The 24081-nt window shown below is 37.7% G+C and overlaps 1 protein-coding gene across 4 annotated transcripts in view; it reads right to left on the bottom strand.

Moving 5' to 3' along the window:
- LOC133313910 (elongation factor G-2, mitochondrial) overlaps positions 1-11149 on the bottom strand; it is a 63221-nt gene extending 52072 nt beyond the window's left edge. For 3 of the 4 annotated variants that reach the window (XM_061515322.1, XM_061515323.1, XM_061515324.1), the window contains exons 1-4: positions 10652-11149; positions 9826-10047; positions 5266-5387; positions 5025-5175 (exon numbers count right to left, since the gene is read on the bottom strand). In XM_061515322.1, coding sequence (XP_061371306.1) covers positions 5025-5175; positions 5266-5387; positions 9826-10047; positions 10652-11059 — 903 coding nt within the window. In that variant the 5' untranslated portion in view covers positions 11060-11149. Of the gene's footprint in view, positions 1-5024; positions 5176-5265; positions 5388-8607; positions 8735-8818; positions 9772-9825; positions 10048-10651 lie in introns of those variants that run through there. The other variant, XM_061515325.1, reaches the window with a different exon arrangement.
- Positions 11150-24081: the final 12932 nt, after the last annotated feature.

Below are 24081 nucleotides of genomic sequence, written 5' to 3'. Positions count from 1 at the left end.
TGCATGTATGGACTTTCCATGGGGTTTGATTCCTATGGGACGTAGCAAAAGTCTCATGAAAGGACCAAACCAGAAACAGAATGAGACGTAGCAAAAGTTCATGTGAGTATTATAATCGAAACAGTAGGAACTTCCCTTGCACACAGCCTTCGAGATCTCCTTGGGGTCAGATACCTAAGAAATGCAACAAAAGTCTCTTGGAAGTTCCATAAGATATTATATGATATGATGTATGTCTATTATGTTCAGATCTTATGTATGCACAGTAAGTGAACTACAGGGTGGAATGATCTTCCAATGACCCTTAGTTTACTGATATTTTTATCTCACCCCGTGTTTGGAGAAAAATTTCAAGTACCTCCACAGATGGAGAGGGAGTTTCACTTGGCAAGAGGCCAACTTAGATCCTGACATATAGCATGTGGATTACTGTTTATGTTTTGTTGTGTAGATATGACATATAAACATATTATTTTGAGTATTCAGATGATGATGTATATTTTGAGGACTAGATAATGACTTTATGTATTTTGCATAATTCCAATGGTGTATATTTGTTTAGAGAACAATGTATTTGAATTATGTAATCTTATGTTTTAGATGACATTTATGTCCAATAAATTGGACATTTATGTTGAAATGTAAATTATGTAGATGTGATGTTCACAAGGATGAATATTACGGTATGAAAAGATGTAAGCATGAGAATGCTTATGTTTAACTTGAGGTACAAGTCATGAAATTGAAGAATGTAAGCCACGAGGCATATTGCATGAAATGGAAAAATGAATGAAAAGAATAAGTTAAAGAGTTAGCTCGAGATGTATGAAATGTTAGAAGAATATAATATCTCAAGGAAATTAAGTGGACCTATGTATGTTGAACATAAGGTTACTAATCTGGTCTATTAGGTACCAAATTATGCCAAGAAAATCCTGAGTTGGTAACATGATACCAAGGGAACCATGTAAGGTGCAGAGTTTCTTGTTGACTTGCTCGCTGCTCGCTACAGCGAGCAAATACGAGAGACAGGCAGTAACCAATGAGTTGCTCGTTAACCAGCTTGCTAAAACGAGCAGGCTAGCGAGGAGAATCAGGCTACGGCAGTAGCTACTGCCCAGAATTTAAATTGCTTGCTACTCGCGAGCAAATATGATCTACTCGCTAACTTGTGCACGATAGTGTGTAGTTTAGCGAGGACGCACGGTTGACAGCCCCTGTTTACTGTCAAGAAATAAATTGCTCACTGACTATAGCTCGCTCAAGAGAGGAATCCAGCGAGCACAGGAAAATGAAGAAAAGCATGATGTTTAATGTTATAAGAAAAGGGAATTAACTATTCCATAATTGAGTAATGTATAAAGCTTCCGAATTATGTATGTGTTACAACCACTGTAATTGACTTTATTGAGTACGGAGTTAATTGTTAGCAGAAAATAAAAGAAAAAATTTACCCGTAATTCTTTTTCAATTATTCTAATTGTACCTGCACTTATATCATATGCAATGCTAACAAACCAGTCTGGAACAAGGTGTTACAGGAGGGGTGTGAGGGTGGGCATATATCATTATTTTAGAATCTATTAGTTTTAACCGTAAGATTTAAGCACATGCATAATGAGTAGTATTAGTTGTTAAGTAACTCAGGTGATAAGTCCTGATTAGCTCTAATTTAGGAGATGATTCCTATTGTAATTAATAATATACATAGTATAAATATTTACCTATGAGGACTGGTTACAAACACAGTTTTACCCTCTTCTAATTCTATATGGTATAAGTGGTTTAACGATCCTTCACACCATTGTGACTGACTAGTGGTCTCAGTAAACTAATCTCGTGCAAACTGCCGCACCTCCACCAGCTGCAATTTTTCTAACCACACCATCCACCACTGTCAACCCAGACCGGCATCAGAAACCACCAACTGTCCCAACCTTTCCTGGTAACCATATTTTTCTGGTAACCAGACCAGCCATCTCTATCCTTTTCTGAACTCACCTCCCTATTCCTGGCCCAATTCGACCACAAAACCCATCTCATTCTATGTTATATTTATTTTTTATGACTTAAACCCAGAGGGAATTATGCTAAGAATTCCATGGCCAAGTTTCATAATGCAAGCTTGATTAAGTTTGCTCATATTCTGAAGCCTTGGACCACCATCCTATTTCCTTTTTGTAGACATTGTCCTAAGCCATAGCATGAAGCTTTCTTTTGTCATTAGTTGAACGTCATACAAAGTTACGAATTTTCCTCTCCACATCTTAACAAGTTTTTTTTGGGTGGATGCAAGTTTTCATTGATTAGGAAGGAATGCTCAATAAAACAGATTGAGCTAGGGTAGTACGACTAGCTAAGGATAAAGTTGATCTCTTCCACCGGCTAAGCTTATTATTTACTCTCTGCAGAATATGAGAAAAGTTGGCTAATCTCACTCTTTCATGGATTAGAGGAATGCCAAGATTTGAGGTTATAGAAAAATCCTGGACTGTTTCTATAGCACTAGAAATATGGACAATGTTGGAGAAGAATACTTTAGTTTTATCCTTTCTTATCTTTTCACCCAAGGCACTACAGAAGCAACAATTTTTTAAATAATTATATCTTGATCAAGGGACACCTCAACAAACAAGAACACATTGTTCGCAAAGAAGGAGTGGGAGATGGGCGGACCACCTTCCTCGAAAAAACTGGTTTCCGCATTTTACAGTTAGCTGCCTCATTGATTAGATGCCCCAGACTTTCAATGCAAGACAAGAATGTAAGATGACCGGGGATTACCTTGTCTAATTTCCCTAGACGATTTGAATTCCCTGGTAGTATAGCCATTCCACAACACATTCATTGTGCTAGTGGTCACGCAATCCATAATGAGACGAGTAAGTCTTGCAGGTAAGGAAACTTGGAGAATGCACTTCCCAGTAGGGAGAAGCTTTGGTTCTGGTCCAAGGCGCTATTAGCATCCTCCAGCGAGTTGTTAGAACAATATACCAAAAACTATGAAAGCTTTTTTTTGTCATGGGACCTCTTGGAGACCTCCTAAGGCTCCTCTTACCACATAATTGATCAATCCACAAGTCATAAACATAATCTATCCACTGACATTCCATGTTATATCCATCAATGGATCAACAAGTTTAGGCATCAAGCTAGCCTACACAAATACATAAGTCCTCATACTTCATGGGATCACCTAAATCATACACATAGTATTTAGAATACTTAAGTTACAAAATAATAGTCATGAACTTGAAATCAAGGCCATATCCAACATTTGCATGGCAATAACAAGGATGACAAGTTATCTCCCAAAAATGGTTTTATAAATGCATATGCCCCAAAATAATACACAAGCATGGAAACCCAAAACAATCATATCAATATCATCATGCTATACAAATGTCTTCAAATGAGATAAGCATACTCCTTTCCTCAAAATGAGCGTCCAGATGGAACTTCCAAGAGCTAAACCTCTTTTCTTTAGTCTAATGAACCTCAATCAAAGAGTTCATGATTACAAGGCTATAAGGTCTAAGAGTTTACCTCTTGAAGAAAAGTCCTCTTCTTCCTCCTCTTGTTTTTGCCTTTATAACCAGTCTCCTTCGTTGCTGTCCAATACACCCCTGTCGCCATTCAAACAGGGGAGTATATCCTTATCGGACACCACTCTTCTCGCTTGGACATTAGACATGTTAACTTCATTGCACCCTTAACAACGAGGTTCCAAGCAAGGAGCCTCCTCAAGATTTTGTAGCTTTTCAATCATTTCATCATCCATATTTGAATCCTCCTCCATAGCTCCTTTTGGTTTCTTATACTACATTGTAATAAGTCCCCTTCCGCAGTTGCTGGAGCCCCTCGAGTTACTGCAATCATATCTCACGTGTGTGATATACCTTCCTCTCTTATCTAATCATTAAAGGAAAGAGAAATATTGTCCTCTTCCTCCTCCAACCCTTTAGTTATGTCATATAATATTGTCTCGGAGCAACTATTGTGTAACTACAATACTCAAGATTTTTTTCCCAATCCCTTCATCTATGGATGGGGGGACATAAGAAAAAAGTTTTTATTGCAATTACCACCATGAGAAAACGTTTTGCGTTTTAAAAACTTATGCATTTATATCAAGAGATTTGGCCACTATTGATGACCAGTGCATAGGCCAACCATCAGTATAAAACACTGAATGTTGCTCAAGTAGCCCCACCTGACTCGTTTAACAAGGTTCCCCATCTGCTGTTGAGTATAATAAGTATCTCCGACTAAAAGCAGAGCCATGCAATGCAGTCCAGTAAACTTGTCGATTCTATAGCTCAAACCAATAATCTTCCTACAAGTGTTTCCCAGATTTCTCTTGGACCTTGGATTTCTGACTGAAGCATTTCTGATCATATGTATGTTCACATATACCTTTTCAACCACCTTATTTATAAACGTACACTACCTAGTGTCACTTTAGCCAATTATTCATAAAACCAAAGTCCAAGGAATTGGCCAAGTTAATCCCCTTCCTACACTTTCTTTAAATTGTGTAATTTTTGCACATGGTTGTCCTAATTTGATCTACAAGACCAAACTCACTCATACCCTGCCTTACGTTGTTATATTTGCTAATGGTAAGCGAGAAAGTATTACCAAAGACTGCATGAGAATCTATTTGCTACTATTACCAAAGGGCAAAGCACATGATAAACATAGGAGTACAACATCAACTGAAGTATCATTCTTACAATTTTTACATGAAATCGCACATATAAGAAGTTTCCTTCATTGATACATGAATCAAGAGAAATGGGAACTGATAGAACAGATTTGGTGTTAAAATAACGAGACCATTACAAGCTGACACATCTATGCCCATTTTTTGCTTGATACACAACCGGATGCTCAAATTGCAAGGTCATTAACACTTTCAAACCACAGGCCAAGAAACTAATGGTAAGAAATAGAATGCATCTCCATGAATCAAATAAATAAAACATGAAACTCAGGACAAAAAATAATTGTTACCTACACACCTTAAGATCAGCAGCTGATATGGTCTCATCACCAAGGAAAGCTTCAGCAAGTTTATCGTCAACCTCTGACACACTTTCTATGAGTTCACGTCTTTTTTCTGCCACCAAGGCTTCCATATCTGCAGGCACTTCTTCAGCGACAACTTTTTCACTGCAATAAGAAACAATTGACTAAGTTAAAGAATAATGCCAAAGAAGAATAAACTCAGAAATAAACAATGCAGAAGTTTTTGAACCATACCCATTTGAACCATGAAAGTAGTAGGCCTTTAATTGCACAAGATCAACAAGTCCCTTAAAATCATCTTCCAAGCCTATAGGAACTTGCATTGCAGCACTGTGATGCCGAAGCTTAGATCTTGCCTGAAAATAAAACATGCTCGAAAAATGAAAACTATTTTAATTCTAAAATTATGCTGCAAAATAATTTAAAAAATGCAAAAGGTTAATGATAAATAGACAGTTTGTCAAATAGAAGCCACCATAGCTCCATGGCACTATGGCATAGCAGATTTATAGCAAAATGCCATTATATTTCAATGGCACTGCGGGTTTGGCATTGTGGCCTATGGCATTGTCCCTTATGTTTGTGATACTTTTGGTGGATTTTATTTCCTACAATATGTTTCTAGCTTATTGTTCAGAATACATGTTACTAGATTTCTTATTTATTTTTCATTTGAGAGTGTGTTATAGCCACCATGCTGTTAGGAGAACCCCAACCACCCAAGTGTATATGTTAGAAGAAATAATAAAAAAAATATGTGACAGTCGTAACTGCTTTATGAGAGTTATAATCATATGTGATTGTTGTAACTGCTTTATGACAGTTATAATCATGGTAACTGAATGGTAGTATAATTAGCAAATATAAATAAATAGGCGAGATGGACAGGTTAGGGGAAGTTAAGATTTGGAAGTTATTAGTAAGAGAAAGAGGCCAGAGAAGATATTTCTCTGGAGTTTCAACAATTATCTTGTATTATCTTCTGTAATATGTCCCACTCTTCTGTAATTAAGGATTTCTTACTGTCCAGAATAATTATTCACTGATATTCAGTGTTATTCAGCAATTTAATTGTTAATTTTAGGCCAGTTTCTTCCAACTGGTATCAGAGCTCCTTCCAGGGAGTTCTTTCATGGTTTTAACAAGAATGAAAACACGATTAGATGCACTAGAAAGGAGATACAAACGGGCTCTAAAAATCATAGAGGAGGGTTTCCAGCGCGCAGAGCAAAGAGCAGAAAGCCAAGATTCAAGGTTCCAAAGGCTGGAGGAAATGTTGGAAAATTAGTCACACAGATCCAGAGATGAAGAACAACATGCAACTCTTCAAAGGATAGCCATTCGGAGGGTGGGAATACCAGAACTGCAGGAAAGGAGGACAGGTGGAGAATCTTATCAATTGTGGAGCTTCACATAATTTCATATCATCAACATTAGTACAGAATCTTAAAATGCCTATTAAAGAGACACATCCTTATCAAGTAGAGATAGGAGATAGGAGGAGGATTCCTTGCAAGGGAATATTTACCGAGGTGGTCTTGTGGCTCCAAGTATTGGAGTTGAGAGAGTACAAGAGAAAGAAGAGAGAGAGTGTGAGAGCCATTGAACTCTTGTATATTAATCACACTAGAAATGATACACAATGTCTCTATTTATAGAGCACAGCAGATATTCCGAACTCATGAAGGGCATTATGAATTTATAGTCATGTCATTTGGATTGACTAATGCTCCTTCTATCTTTCAATCCCTAATGAATGAAATGTTGCGGCCGTACTTAAGAAAATTTGTCCTAGTTTTCGTTGATGACATTCTTATTTACAGCCCCACGGAGGAGGCTCATTTGAAGCATTTGTGTTTGGTATTACAGCTGTTAAGGAGGAATCACCTATGTGCCAACAAGAAAAGGTGTTGTTTTGGGCAACAAAAGCTAGAATACTTGGTTCACATCATTTCAGCCGAAGGGGTAGAGGCTGACCCAAAGAAAGTTGATGCTATGTGGACCTGGCCTATTCCAAAAGATTTAAAAGGATTACGGGGCTTTCTTGGTTTGACTGACTATTATAGGAGATTTGTCAAAAGTTATGGCAAAGTTGCTAAACCATTAACACAACTATTAAAGAAGGACAATTTTCAAGCAGCCTTTGATGAATTGAGAACAGCTATGACTAATCTGCCCACACTTACAGTTCCTGACTTTTCTAAGAATTTTGTACTAGAAACAGATGCTTCTAGCAAGGGATTAGGGGCTGTTTAATTACAAGAGGGTAGACCTGTTGCGTTCCTAAGTCAAGGGTTGTCTGAAAAAGCTCAATACAAATATGTTTAAGAGAGAACTTATGGCAATAGTGATGGCTGTCCAAAAATGGAGGCACTACTTGATGGGAAGACACTTTATAATTCATACTAATCAACGCAGCCTTAAATTCCTAAATGACCATAGATTCATGAGTGAAGAAAAATTCAAATGGGCTACCAAACTACTAGGTTTTGATTTTGAATAAGCTGCTGATGCATTATCTAGAAGGATGTTTTTCTCAGCTATTTCTAAAATCCAATTTCAAGATGTCGAGGAGTGGCTGGCTGAAGCTCGTGCTGATCCTAAAATTCGCACCTTGATGCAAGACCTCTTGTTGGATCCTAGATCTCACCCGGGATATCAATTATAAGGTGAAAGGCTACTTTATAAAGGTAGATTGGTTTTACCTAAAACATCCACTAAAATCCCAATGATTCTTACAGAATTCTATAGTTTAGCAATTGGAGGGCATTCTGGATTTTTTAAAACTTATAAAAGAATTGATGTTTTACTATTTTGGGAAGGCATGAAACGGGATGTCCAACATTTTGTAGCATCTTGTGACACTTGTCAGCATAATAAAGCCCAGAATTTATCTCCAGCATGTTTACACCAACCCCTACCTATACCCACACAAATTTGGGCTGAAATATCAATGGATTTTATTGAAGGACTGCCAAAATCCCAAGGGAAGGATACAATCTTTGTGGTGGTTGATAGATTAACAAAATATGCACATTTCTTACCTCTCACTCATCCTTTTACACCGAAGGAAGTTGCAGATGTTTTTATCCGGGAGATTGTACACCTACATGGGTTTCCCACTTCTATTGTTTTAGATAGAGACAAGATATTCCTCAGCCATTCTTGGTCAGAGCTATTCCGTAATGCAGGGACCAAATTAAAATATAGTTCTGCTTGGATGGTCAAACAAAGGTTGTGAATAAATGTTTCGAAATCTACCTTCGTTGCCTCACAGGTACTAAGCCTAAGCAATGGATGAAGTGGCTGAGTTGGGCAGAATTTTGGTACAATACTAATTACCATTGTTCCACTAAATTCACTCCTTTCAAGGCTTTATATGGGTATGATCCCCCTGTATTGCTCAAGCATTCTGCAATCCCTTCAACCGTGGAAGCTGTAAACATCATGGTTGTTGATCGGGAAACCATCTTAGATGATTTGAGGTCTAATTTGTTACAAGCTCAAGAAAGAATGCGTCTTTACACATACAAGCATAGAAGGCATGTTGAATTTCAAGTAGGAGATTGGGTTTACCTCAAAATCCAGCCTTACATACTTCGTTCCCTAGCTAAAAAGATGAACGAGAAGCTGAGTCCACGATTTTATGTTCCTTATCAAATTGCAGAAAGGATTGGCGCTGTAGCCTATCGCCTTGAGCTCCCTGTCCATAGCAAAGTATATCCGGTTTTTCATGTTTCTCTTCTCATGAAAGCCCTATCACGTCAAATCCAGTCACAACCTCTACCTTTGGTGTTATCTGAAGATTAGGAGCTACAACTTCATCTTGCTCATGTCATGGATCAGCGGCTAACTACTTCAGGCGAGTTGGAAGTCCTCATCCGTTGGCAAGACCTGCCATCGTTTGAAGATTTGTGGGAACCTTTCGCCACTATACAGCAGCAATTTCCTAACTTTCACCTAGAGGACAAGGTGAAAAGCTTGGGGGGAGTATTGTTAGGAGAACCCCAACCACCCAAGTGTATGTTAGAAGAAATAAAAAAAATATGTGACAGTTGTAACTGCTTTATGACAGTTATAATCATATGTGACTGTTGTAACTGCTTTGTGACAGTTATAATCATGGTAACTGAATGGTAGTATAATTAGGAAAAATAAATAAATAGGGGAGGATGGACAGGTTAGGGGAAGTTAAGATTTGGAAGTTATTAGTAAGAGAAAGAGGCCAAAGAAGATATTTCTCTGGAGTTTCAACAGTTATCTTGTATTATCTTCTGTAATATGTCCAACTCTTCAGTAATTAAGGATTTCTTACTGTCCAGAATAATTATTCAATGATATTCAGTGTTATTCAGCAATTTAATTGTTAATTTTAGGCCAGTTTCTTCCATATGCTTCCACCATAGGCCACAATGCCATCTGCCATATTTGTATAACAGATTTTTGGTTCCATTAATAAAATTGTAAATAAATACAACAGGCTAAAAAATTGTCGTTTATACATTGTAAATGCAATATATTAATTTCATTTAGGCTCTAAGCATATAAAAATTGAGACACATGGAAGATTTTTAATCAAAACCAGTTTATTTCAAAGAAGCAGTTTTGAAAGAGTTTCAAATTAAAATCTTTTACAAATAATCACTTTATTAATTTCTTAAATGCCACCGGGCCAGGAATAGGGGTATCATATTTCCAAAATTCTCTTTTTAAACTAATAACCAAAACTGTGTAAATGACAATAAAACTATCAAACCTATTATCTATGATGACTTCCATAAATCTCAAATGCACCTGATTTAAAACTTTCCACGGATCAGCTCCCATCCGATCAAGCTTGTTGATAAATGCAAGCCTTGGAACCTCATATCTTCTCATTTGCCGATCAACAGTAATGGACTGACTTTGCACCCCACCAACACTACAAAGTACAAGAATGGCACCATCAAGGACACGCAAAGCCCTCTCAACCTCAATGGTGAAATCAACATGACCAGGTGTGTCAATTATGTTAATCTGCAACAACACATTTTCCAAGAGTTTAAATATGATTATGAATAAAGATAAGAAAAAGAAAGGGAAAAAATAAAAGCATCATCTGAAAAGGCTTGAATAACATAACAGTTTACCTTCCAGTCAATACTGCAAGCAGCAAAAATAAGTAGTCTTTATCTAATTTTTCAACACTTCAGATTGACTTAAAGAGAAAATCCGCTTTGGTTTAGCACAATTCTTTGTTTTTCCCCATCCATTTCAGTTATGCATGATTAGAAACAGAAGAACTCTTCAACGTTTAATCCTTTCCCTTTGATAATTATTATTAATAATAATTAAAATTGATAATGATAATAGCAACAACAGCACTCAAACCTCAAACTCCTCAAACAGGGAGGGATCCACCTTTATTTTTCTTGATTCCTATTACCTTAAGAACTCACTACCTGTTTATAATTCAATTAAATCTGAACTCAATTAAAATCCGACACTCATTCAACTTTCCAAATTTTATTTTTCTTGATTATTATCATCATACTTTCAAAACTCACTCGCTTCACTTCCCTTCAATTAAATTCAAATAAATTCAACTTGAAGCCAACAAATTGTAGAAGTTACAGTATACCTTATAGTCTTTCCAAGTGCAATAAGTGGCAGCTGACTGAATGGTAATCCCCTTCTCCCTCTCCAAATCCATAGAGTCCATCTTGGCGCCAACACCATCCCTGCCCCTCACCTCGTGGATCTCGTGGATCCGACCCGTGTAATACAGAACCCGCTCCGTCAGTGTCGTCTTCCCGGAGTCGATGTGTGCCGAGATCCCGATGTTGCGCAGCCGCTCCATCGACTCCTTCCACCACGGCTCCTTATCCGCTGCCGCATTCGCGCGCGCCAGGTTCCCGGCTGAGAAGTGTCTGAGATGGAAAGCACCGGCGAGAAGGGATGCCGCCGTCGACGTCGACGGCGACGCCGGGGAAGAGGAGCAGAGCGCATAGAGGAGGCGCGGGGCGGAGGACCTGGATAAGCGTGCCATGGTGGTGGAGGGTTTTTCCCTGTGGCTGTTTCTGCGGAATAGACGGAAGGAATGGTGCTAAAACCCTAATGGAAATGGAATGGGTCGGGTTCCAGTGCGTATTTTCAATAAAAGATTCTTTTGAATTACAATTCACACGGTCATATATACCTATGCGTACGAATAATTTCAAATTACAAGTTTTTATTGGTATAAAGAGTAAAAAGTTTTTTCGAGTTGGCTCGTAATTTGTCAAAAATGAATTCGTTGGATAAAAATGTGTTGTTAACCCTATTCGAGCCAGTTCAAAAAAAATAAATCAACTTGTGGAAATATAATATAAAAAAGGATAAAACCTATGCACGTTGTCATCGTTTTTTTCCTTCTCTAAACCTAAGTCCCTAATCTTCTTACATCGCTACCATTTTTGTTCGGTCTCTCACTCAAAAATTGAGAAGCAGCCGCCAGCCACCACCGCCCGCGCTCCATCAGCCCCTAGCTTCATCGCCTTAGCTGCTCAGTCTTGGCCTTAGTTCCTGCATTGAAAGTGTAACACCCCAAATTCTAACAATTGATAATAGCATAAATAAATTCAATAATTATTGTAAATAACAGCGGAAGTTCAAAATAATCGAATTTGGGAAGTGTTACCGCCGCACCTGTACAGGGACAAGTGCAAGGCTAACTCTATACATTCAAATCAAAATCTAAGACTACAATTTTTTTTTTATACATAATATTTATGACAGCTAGAAATCCTGAGTCGTATCCTCACTGCCCACTGCTAGCCCGATTCCTTGCCACCTGATTTATTGAAAATCTGCTCCCCCGCAGCCGCAGGATCATTGCAGTCAAACAATCACAAACAGTCAGCAAAGCTGGTAATCCCAATCAAAATACAAAAATAAATAAATAAATAAATAGAACTCATAATAATTAAATCAAGTAATATAACTCAAAAATTCAAATCAAGTATCAACTCGTTATTAATTATATTAATCTTTATTTAGTCCATTTATTGTATTTAGTAAGGGTAATTTATCAACTAACATATTCAGCACAACATTAATCATAATATTACATAAATGGTAATATTCACAACTCAATGACATTCATCATAATCAAATCAAATAACATTTCATTATTAATCATGTTTAAGTTCATTGTACTTAGTGGGAAGAGAACCATGGTAGACCCGGGAAACCCTGCCAGTCTACCCCGTGACCCGGGAAAAAACCACTGTTACCAGCCACGTATAATCAAAATTGGCCATAATCAATTCACATCTTCCTAGTGTGCACACCTCTTCCCAAAGTTGCTACTAGTACCCCGGGAAAAAACCACTGTTACCAGATACCACTTTGGGAAGAACGGATATAATCTTTTTCACATCAGTTTCACATCGGAGGCATAAAGCCCAAAAGTTGTGTTCATCACCTTGGGAGGTACCATCCCAAAGCTATCCTCCCACTATTAATTTATTCAATCACATACAATCAATTCAATCTTGTCACGATTCTCATAATTGTCAAATAGTTTTCATGATTTCCACATCAATTTAATGAAGATTGTAATTTCCAAAATGAATCTTTCAATAATATCATAATTTCCAAATCCATTATCCAAGAATATCATAATTTTCATATTCAACATCTACCAGGGTAAAATTCAAGTCCAATCATCATATCATAATTTTTCAAATCAAAATTCAAATATTCACATCTATTAGGATAAAGCCAAAATCCAATAATTAATCCAATTAATTTATAGAGGTTAAAATAATTTAATTTAAATACCCTAAGGGTACATATAATAAATGAAAACATTCTAAAATTTCCTAAGGATTAAGATTACATATACATCAAACATATAACTATCTGAAAGATTATGACACACCCAATAAAATTTCATACACAACAAATCTACAACCACCTAGAGATTAGGATTACCTGGTCTCCGTTTTCGCTAACTTCTAGAAGAAAAGAGTAATTTGGGGCAGAGAACCGGTTGGTAACCAGAAGAGTATAAAATAAATTAAACTAAGTTTTGAACTAAGAAGAGAGAATAGTAGAGGAGAAATGTTGAAGAGTGAATTGGTTTGGTTAGGCTAGACCTCTATTCATAGTTGAAGTTTAGGGCGTACACATTACTGACTCAATGCTGACTCATCATATCTAAACAATTTATGTTTGTTGACTCATCATATCTAAACAATTTATGTTTTTTGACTCATCATATCTAAACAAATTACTAATCAAACATAAATACATAAATCATCAATCAATTAATAAATCAATTAATCATAATTTATCATCTAATATATATATATATAATTATATATTATCACATAAATAAAACAATATTACTATTATTATCTTACCTCTTATTATTTTAACTATTATTAACTCATTAATTAAAAATATTAAATACCAATATTATTAATTACAAAAATACTAAATATCATTATTATCCAAAAATATTTATTATTATTATATTATTATTATTATTATTTTATTAAAAGAAAATATGGGGTATTACAGAAAGCTTCTTGTATTCTCAATTTTTTGCTTCTCATTCTGTAGCCCTTTTCTATTTTTCTTTTTTTATAAACTATTATGTAAGACAATTGCATTGTTTAAGCTTATGGAAGCCACATAATTGCTGCATTAATATTATAGGTTCATTTAAATAGGCTGAAAACGAGCCAACCCACGAGTCATTTTTTCAAGCCAACCCACAAGCCATATTTTCGAGCCAACCCTAACCGACTCGGGTTGAGTTTTCTGGCTCGTTTTTTTCGAGCCAACCCTAACCTGGCTCATTTTTTTCAGGTTGCACGCGAGTTACGCCGGGTTGACCTGTTTTGCCAACCCTATATCTATTATGCGAATTTTTGATACTTTCAGCTTAACTATATTTTATTGCTTTAATTGACATGGTACATAAAAGTATAAAATAGGATAAATCTCTTACTCATTAAGTACTTGAAATTTTCTCCATGAACACTAGTTATATATGGCATATCTATCACAAATTTATGATTTGATTAAAAAATTATGAAGTGTGTTGAAAAAAATAATACTAAGAGTTAATTTAGTATGTACAAAAAAATTGGAGGCGAAAAACCTTAAGAATTAATTTTTTAATAAAATTTGTTTGATGAACTTTTTATCCTTAATAAGAAATACCAAACCATCCATAATTATGAAGTAAAATTGCACCTTAAGAATGGCTTTTCCCCGCTTGTAAATACGAGTGTCCAAACAGGTTATGACACGCGGGTTGACCCGCAAAACAACATGTAATTTGTGTTTGGGTTGACTCGAAAAAAATTCGCGTCGTATGTTGTGTCGTGTCAACACTATAACACCTCGTATTTCGTAAACGTATATTTATGTATGAAAATATGGATTTAAGGGTAGGATTAGTGAAAATCATGAGATTAGGATTAAATTGCATAAGAAGGGTAAAATGATAATTTACCAAACACGTAACCCGAGATAAGAAAATTTGAGTAGAAGGTCTCAAATGATAAAAATAATGTTGGAAATGGATTCAGAACGAAAATCGAGTGGATAGGCAAGTTGCGAAAATTTTGGTGAATAATGATTTTTCCGGTATAAAATATTGCGGTATAATAGTACTGATAAGCGTGAAAATATGATCAGTATTTTTGAGAAGTAAAAATATGACGTGAACGAGAAAAATACGTAGGTTATGAATATGTGAGTAAAAATGGATGATTTAATAAAGTTAATTGACGTGTGGGACCCACTTAAGTGATTTAAGTGATTAAAGGGTCAAAAGCATCACAAAAATCAGATTTTCTCTCTCCTCTTCTCCTTCCTCGCCCGTGGGTTTCATCATTTTAAGGGCAAGAGAACTCTTTGAACCACAACTCCTCTTTCTAGCCATTTTTAGGAAAAACTTCCAACTACAAAGTTGTTCCCCTTGAGATTGTGAGTGACTTTCATATAGAGTGCACCTTGTGGGGATCATTGTGTGAGGAGATATTGCCCAAAGTCAGCCACAGAATTTGTGAGTTTTTGGAGAATTTTTGGGACTTTTTGTGTTGAACCATTGGTTGGAGATCATTCCCTTGGACCATTAGAAGCTATTGGTGGTAAGTTTTCCCATTCTCATTGAGTTTTTCATGAGATCATAAAATTGGTGAGGGTTTTGATTATGTGTTTTGAGTGGTGATAGTTAGAAGCATTAAATGGTATATCTCCTTTGGAATTAAATGCTTAGAATGATAAATGATGATGATTGATGCAATAAAAATTATTGTGATTTGGAAAATTTTAACTTAGTGAAATTTGAGTTGAATTTCTATACTTTGTGAAATGGCATGATGATAGGAGTGAATAATTGAGTTGTGGATCATTGGTATGAACTAATAATAGGATTGTATGATATGTGAAAGTGTTGAATTAGATTGAATACCCCTAGATTTATGGTCATGAGCAATTCGACCTATTGAGGTTATGGTTGGTTTGATGATGTAAAAATGGTATAATTGGTGCTATATGATTGTGGATGGTGTTTAAATGGATGGTAGGTCTGTGTGATGTAGTAAAATTGTAAGGAGGAATGTTGGATGTGTTGTGTGTGTGGGATTTCAACCATATGGAAGGAAATAAGGAAAATGATGTGAAAATATGGTACAACCAATTAGTGATGCCTTAGTGCATAAATGGTTATATAGTTTGATAACTAAAAGGGTGGAAGTGATTGAATTAAATGTTGTTGGGCCATTAGGCCTAAGTTGTTGTGTTGAAAACTATTGTTTTGACTTGCATTGGTTATATGCAAGTATTGATGATATTGATTAATTGTTGAATATAGGTTACCTCACACGGGATCTATAAAAGTGGATTAAGCTTGGAGCTTACGTTGAAGAGCAAATTTGTGGAGTTGAGGTAAATCTTTGGAACTTGAGTTTTAATCCCTTGTGTGCTCCACCACACCTAGTGGAAGGTTGTGGTTGGATTTTGTGCCTTTGGATATTGTGTGAATATGTATGTTCATGCATTATTGCTTGATTGTGTGACATGCTTGGAGCATGTTGTGTGTTAAATTTTGTGATCTCTGGCCAATAGATGTGTGTGGTTTGGACTTCCGCTGGAGATATCCTTTGGGGATTCCAGTCGAGTTTTGCCGTGGGGCCGACTCTGGGAGCGGCACCAGGATGATCCAAACGTGGGACTTCCGCCGGATAGGACTCATGAGGAGTTCCAGTTAGGTTTTGCCATAAGGTCGTCTCATCCATGGGAGAGGCACAAGGAAGCTTCCCGGGAGTTATATGATGGGATCCTTGAACGAAATCCTTGTATGGATGTTCTTGAATTTGTGCCAAGTTATTTTGTGATTTTGTATGTTATGCATTTTACATGATGTTATTTGTTGCACATTGAGTGAGCCATAGGGTGAAGTGATCCTCTAGTACCCTTGGTTTACTGAGATATATTTGTATATCTCATCTCGCGTTTGGGGACACCATTTCAGGTTATGTTGAGCAGGGAGGAGTTGAGCATGAGGTGCATATGGAGGGCATAGCATGTTGGAGCATTCCATTTGATACACATAGCATAGTGTTTAATATTTTGGACTTAGGTTATGAACTTGTTGCATGTTGATATTGCCATGCTTTTGTATGTTCATGACTATATGTTAAGTCCTTTAAAATTGATGTATAGTTATGCCTTTGGTTTATATTGGTATTTTGGTGAGCATGAGACTTGTCCATGGCCACACATTATGTTTAAAGGCATTTAGTGACTTGTGATGTAAAATGAGCCATATGATGTGTAAATGGCAAAACGAATGGGAAATATTGTAATTGATGCATTACATAATGAATATTCATGATGGAAGGGCCTAGAGTCTACATTAGTAATGGTACATGGGTTGTAGTAAGTATTAAAGTAATAGGAATGAAATCATGGATCCCTTTAGAAGTGAAAAAGCTGTCAAAACTGGTTTTTCACAGTAGGGAATCGATTCCCTGCTGTTGGGAATCGATTCCCTGAAATAGAGCACGTGAATTTCAGCCACTGTGAAGGCTAGGAATTGATTCCTTGCTGTTGGAAATCGATTCCATAAAACAGGGGAGTAAAAATTAAGCTTTTGTGTGTTACTGTAGCTGCTGGGAATCGATTCCTTGAGGTTGGGAATCGATTCCCACAGTGCAAAAATTGAAAATATGTCATTTTATCACCTAGAGTTAATGGTATTGCTTGGAGGGGTTGTGATTAATAAGTTTTATGCTTCCGCGAGTTTTGCATTTATAATTATGGTGTGGTTTAATTGATTACGAAAATGGTTAATGTTTAAAGAAAAGAAAAATTTTACCCGTAATTTAATTAACTCAATTACTGTGATTGTAACTGCGCTTAATACCATATGCAATGATACATTACCAGTACATAACAGGCTATTACAAACACGAATTATGATAGTAAAATGGCCTTGAAGGCCGTAGCATGTGAGAGGGAAGAACAAAAATTTTCATATGCGGAATTACACATGCAATCAAGAATCATGCTTTATGGCATGTGATGTTACCTTTGTTTGTGAGTTCAAAACTCCAAGACGATCAGTGTTAGGTTTGAAGGGTTCAAACCATTTAACGTTGATCCACACCACCCACGTCAGGATGCAAGAACGCTTCAGTGTTAGGACACATAGCCTTTGAGAGATGTACCCCATGACTGACGGGAAGAAAACCCCTTTTTGACCTTTCCATGCTAAACCTCTTTAGCATCTTGTCAACATACGTGGATTGAGATAAACCCAGCAGCCTCTTGGATCTATCTCTATAGATCTTTATACCAAGTATAAAGGTCGTTTCTCCCAAATCCTTCATGGTGAAGCTTTTTGAAAGACACTCTTTCGTTATTTGTAATGTGGGGATGTCATTTCCCATTAACAATATGTCATCTACATAAAGTACCAGGAAGACGACATTACTCCCACTAACCTTCTTGTAAACACAAGTTTCATCCTCGTTCTTGATAAAACTGTTACTCTTAATGACTTCATCAAAACGAATATTCCAACTCCTTGATGCTTCCTTTAGCCCATATATCGACCTTTGAAGTTTGCATACCATATGCTCTTGATCTTTGATTTCAAATCCCTCAGGTTATGTCATGTACACTTCCTCCTTCAAGAACCCATTCAAGAAGGCGGTCTTGACATCCATTTTCCAAATTTCATAGTCGTGATATGCCGCTATTGCAAGCATGATCCTAATAGATTTGATCATGGCAACAGGCGAGAAAGTCTCATCATAGTCAACTCCTTGTCTTTGATGATACCCTTTCGCAACCAACCTAGCTTTGTAGGTCTGAACGTTGCCATCTGCATCAGTCTTTCTTTTAAAGACCCATTTGTTACCGATAGGAACTATTCCTTGCGGTTTAGGAACCAAGGTCCATACCTTGTTTTGATACATCAAATCCATTTCAGATTCCATGGCTTCAAGCCATCTAGAAGAGTCAACATCCTTGACTGCCTTTTTGTAGTTACTTGGTTCATCATCCTCGACGGTTTGCTGATTCTCAATCACAAACCCATACCTCTCAAGTGGATGGATGACCCTCGTTGACCTACGGAGTTATGTGTTTACTTCTCCATTGGAGAACGTCGCCTGCGGAGCAGACTCAGGTTCCTCAATCTGTTCATGTGGTTCTTGAACTTCTTCAAGATCAATCTTACTCCCACTGGCTCCTTGAGAGATCAAATCCTTCTCAAGAAACTCAACATTCTTTGACACAAACACCTTGTGTTCATCCATGGAGTAAAAGTAGTATCCCTTAGTACCTTTGGGATACCCCACAAATAGACATTTAGTATTCTTAGCACTAAGCTTGTCTGATGCCAACGCTTTGACATAAGCTGGCGATCCCCATACCCTGAGGTAACTCAGGTTGGGTCTCTTACCATCCCATATCTCATATGGTGTGGTCTGAACAGATTTAGACGGTACCCTATTTAGAAGGTATGCCGCTGTGTCTAAGGCATATCCCCAAAACGATTTTGGAAGTTGAGTCTCACTCATCATAGACCTGACCATGTCTAACAAGGTCCTATTTCTCCTTTCGGAGACACCATTTTGGCGTGGTGTGTAAGGTGCAGTAAACTGCGAGAGAATTCCATTTTCTCTCAAATAATCCTGGAACTCATGGCTCAGATATTCACCACCATGATCTGATCGTAATGTCTTAATATCTTGCCACGTTGTTTCTCCTCTTCATTCCTAAACTCCTTGAACTTTTCAGAGGCTTCAGATTTATATCTCATTAGGTACACATACCCAAATCTTGATTTGTCATTAGTAAAGGTGATGAAATATGAGTATCCTCCTCTAGCCTCTATAGATATTGGCCCACAAACATCAGTGTGAATGAGTTCTAATAACTCACTAGCCCTATGACTCTCAAGCCCTTTAGGCTTGTGACAAGTCATTTTCCCAGCTAGACAAGATTCACATTGTCCATAGGATTCCAAATCCATGGAATCTAGGTATCCATTTGCATGCATCCTAGACAATCTTGTTTCGTTTATGTGCCCTAGTCTACAATGCCAAAGATAAGATTGATTATCTATCCTAGGTCGTTTCATGGCTATATTGAGCACTTCAGTTCCCATTTCCAGAACATACAATCCATTTATTAAAGAAGCAGTACCATAAACAATATCATTCGAAATGATAGAAAATGTATCATTCTTAATACTAAAAGTAAAACCATCTTGTTCTAAACAAGAAATAGAAATAATGTTTCTAGAAATGTTTGGAACATAAACACAATTATTCAAATGCAATAAAAGGCTCGTAGGCAAAATAAGGTTGGCATCTCCAACAGAATGAGAGCAACCCTTGCTCCATTGCCAACGCGGAGGTCCACCTCGTTTCTCTCCAATCTCCTTGGGCTCCTAAGCACCTGCAACATATTGCAGATATGAGAACCATAACCGGTATCCAATACCTATGAGGTAGGATTAGCACAAGAATAATTTATCTCAATCATGAAAGTACCTGAGGTAGAAGAATCACCATGCTTCTTGTCCTTCACACTCTTCAGGTAGCCTGGACAATTCCTCTTCCAATGGCCTTTCTTGCCACAATGGAAGCACTCAGCATCGCTTTTGTCCTTGGATGCACTCTTACCCTTCTTTTTGCCTTTCTTCTTCTTGGGTTTTCCATTGGGTTTAAGGGAGTCTCCTTTTCGCAGGCTCCTTACCCTTACCCTTTGCCTTGCTAGGCCCACCAATCAGAAGAGCATGTGTCCTATCCTTCTTGATAGACACTTCAACAGTTGTTAACATGCTTAACAATTCAGGCAAGCTCACAAGCATCCCATGCATGTTGTAATTCATAATGAATTGACTGAAGGAAGGTGGAAGCAAGGTCGGGACTAAGTCATTACTTAGCTCGGCATCCATCACGAAGCCTAGATTTCCTAGCTTCTCAATGAGCCCGATCATCTTAAGAACATGACTGCTCACAGACATATTCACAGACATCCTGCATGAGAACAATTCTCTAGAGGCCTCATACCTCTCATGCCTGCCTTTAATCTCATACAACTCTTTGAGATGTAAGACAATATAGGGAGCATCCATATGCTCATGCTGCTTTTGCAGTTCAGGCGACATGGATGCCAACATGATGCAGACAGTCAACACATTGTTATCCATGTTCTGTTTGTGAGCCTCGAAATCAAATTTCGCGAACCCATCTTCCCCTTCCCTAGGAGCTACGGGTAATGCAGCATCTAGGACATAAGCTATTTTTTCGGCCCTAAGAACAATTCTTAAGTTCCGATACCAGTCCATAAAGTTTGAACCGGTCAGTTTGTTCGTATCGAGTATTGAGCGCAGTGACAGTGGATTAGTCATACTAAAAATTGAAAAAGATGTAAAGATGATTTAATTAATATATTTAGATATGTTGTATAAACAAATTATTAAAGACTTTAAATAATTTTCCCCTCCCACTATTTTATCTAAGTCAATGACCCTTCCCATTTGACTTAGGGTTAATCTACCTTTAGATTTTACCTTAGTGAGATTAAGAGTGCGATTATCTATTTTAACCCTCGTTCGTGACCGCAAGATTATCTATTTTGGGTCCTCTTATGTGGTGGAGTCTGATGCATCTAGTTTTGGAATAGGTGCAGTCTTGTTGCAAAAAGGAAAGCCCATTGCTTATTTTAGTAAAAAGTTGGGTCCTAGAATGGCAGTAGCATCAGCCTATGTGAGGGAATTATTTGCTGTTACCGAAGCTGTAAAAAGATGGAGACATTATCTCTTAGGGTCCCATTTCATTATACGCACAGATCACCAAAGTCTTCGTGAATTAATGAGGCATACCATACAAACACCTGATCAGTACAAGTATGTTTGTAAATTGATGGGGTATGACTTTAGCATTGAGTACAAGGCTGGAGCAGCAAACATAGTAGCAGACTCTTTGTCTAGACAATTGGACGACATGCCTTCTAGCACTTTATTTAGCAATATATCAGTACCTTCTTTTGATATTCTCCAGCAGGTGAGGGCAGAGAATGCTGCAAGTGATGAGTTGCAAACCAAGCATAGAGCTTTGTTGGATAACACAAATGCTGATCCAGATTTGCATTGTAAAGAAGGCATTCTGTTTCACAAGGGTCGAATATTGCTTAGTTCTACTTCTGATTTACGGCCCCTGTTGATACAAGAAGCACATAGTTCTCCACTAGGGGGTCATGCTGGTATCCAAAGAACCTTTTTAAGGTTATCATCTTCCTTTACTTGGAAAAATATGAGAAGAGATGTGAAGGATTTCATTACTCACTGTCAAATCTGCCAACGTATAAAATCATCCACTCAAGCTCCAATGGGATTATTGAATCCTCTACCCATTCCAGAGGGAGTGTTTGAAGACCTCACACTGGATTTTATCACATCATTACCTTGTTCGGTTGGGTTTTCTACCATACTAGTTGTGGTAGATCGTTTAACAAAATATAGCCACTTTGGAGGATTGCCTCAATCTTATACTGCCGCAACAGTGGCACATTTATTTTGCAATATGGTGGTTAAACTCCATGGCTTTCCGAAATCCTTATTGTCTGATAGAGATCCTATCTTTATGAGCCAATTTTGGAAGCAGTTGTTTACTTTAAGTGGGACCAAATTGAAGGCTAGTTCGGCATACCATCCGCAAACGGATGGCCAATCCGAAATTACAAATAAGTACTTGGAGCAATATCTAAGAGCCTTTTGTTCAGAGCAGCAGACTAGATGGTTCCATTACTTGTGTTGGGCTGAATTGCATTACAACACTTCTATACACTCTGCCATTGGTATTTCTCCTTTTCAAGCACTTTATGGTAAAGTTCCTACCATGATTCCTACTGCTCCACATGAGTTTCTGAAAATTGATGCATTAGATTCAGTATTACAGCAACGCACAGAGGTCTTATCTCAGTTGAGGTTGCAATTGGAAAGAGCTCAACAAAGGATGAAATCACAAGCGGACAAGCATAGAAGAGATTTTTCTTTTAAGGTGGGAGATTTGGTGTTAGTAAGACTCCAACCTTATAGACAGATTTCAGTAGCTAAGAGAGCTTGTCATAAATTGGCCAAGCGTTATTTTGGGCCATTCTCCATCACCAAGGTGATTAATCCAGTAGCTTACCAGCTTCAGTTGCCTGCAGGGAGTCAAATCCACCCTGTTTTCCATATTTCCAGCTTGAAACCCTTCCATGGGGTTGCTGAGGAGTTTAGTTTTTCTCCTTTACCAAGCATTAGCAGTGGCAACAAACCGGTTCAGACACCCGTAGCTATTGTGGCAACCAGATATTGCAAGGTTCGCGGTTCTTCTCAACTGCAGTATCTCGTTCAATGGTCTAATCAGGTACCTGAAGATGCTTCCTGGGAAATGGCTACAGCATTCCATAAAGCTTATCCTCACTTGACCCTTGAGGACAAGGTCACTCTTGCAGGGGAGGCATATGTTATGGGCCAAGGTGAGAAACGGCCCATAAGAGAGAAGAAGAGGCCAGCTTGGGCCAAGGATTATATCCAATAGGAATTAGAATATCCAATAGGAATTAGAATATGTAGAAAAGCTGTAATAACAATAGTTAGGAAGGGTTTTTTGACACATCTGTGTAATTGGTAGCAGAGCTATATAACTCAGAACCATGAAGAGTGTGGTATTCATTGAATAAGAAAATTCTAGTTACCTTTCATATTCTCCTTACAGGTTCGCGTCCTGTTCTTGGGTATATCACCCAACAATCATCCATGTCATCCCCCTCAACAGCGCGGGATGACTCAGCAAATGGAGGATCCGGTGGTACTGGATGCCTTGGTGTATGAGACCACCATTCCCAGGTTTGATTCAGACCATGAATCCATGTGAGGAACTCTTTGAAGCATTGATTTTTCCGAGAGATAGAGTCTCGGTGTCTCTTGTCAAACTTCAGCTCCTGGTGTCTCTTCCAACTCGTATCAAAGAGTTTCACCACTTCCTTTTTCATTGCCTTCTTCTTTGAAGGATTACGCCTCCTTGGAGGCGTCCTCACCTCTTTGACATCATCTTTTCGAGTTTGAGGAAGCTCTTTCAATTCCACTTTTGACGTACCATCTTCTTTGTAATCATCTTCTTTGACATCATCTTTTCGAGTATGTGTCCTATCCTTCTTGATAGACACTTCAGCAGTTGTTAACATGCTTAACAATTTAGGCAAGCTCACAAGCATCCCATGCATGTTGTAATTCATAATGAATTGACTGAAGGAAGGTGGAAGCGAGGTCGGGACTAAGTCATTACTTAGCTCGGCATCCATCACGAAGCCTAGATTTCCTAGCTTCTCAATGAGCCCGATCATCTTAAGAACATGACTGCTCACAGACATGTTCTCAGACATCCTGAATGAGAACAATTCTCTAGAGGCCTCATACCTCTCATGCCTGCCTTTAATGTCATACAACTCCTTGAGATGTAAGACAATAGAGGGAGCATCCATATGCTTATGCTGCTTTTG

This window comes from Gastrolobium bilobum, unplaced genomic scaffold, assembly GCF_033153095.1.
Source record: "Gastrolobium bilobum isolate Gb01-03AN ecotype WA unplaced genomic scaffold, APGP_CSIRO_Gbil_v1 utg3533, whole genome shotgun sequence".
Classification (NCBI taxonomy): domain Eukaryota; kingdom Viridiplantae; phylum Streptophyta; class Magnoliopsida; order Fabales; family Fabaceae; genus Gastrolobium; species Gastrolobium bilobum.
Note: the sequence above shows the minus strand (reverse complement) of the source record. Positions and strands in the feature narration are given on the sequence as shown.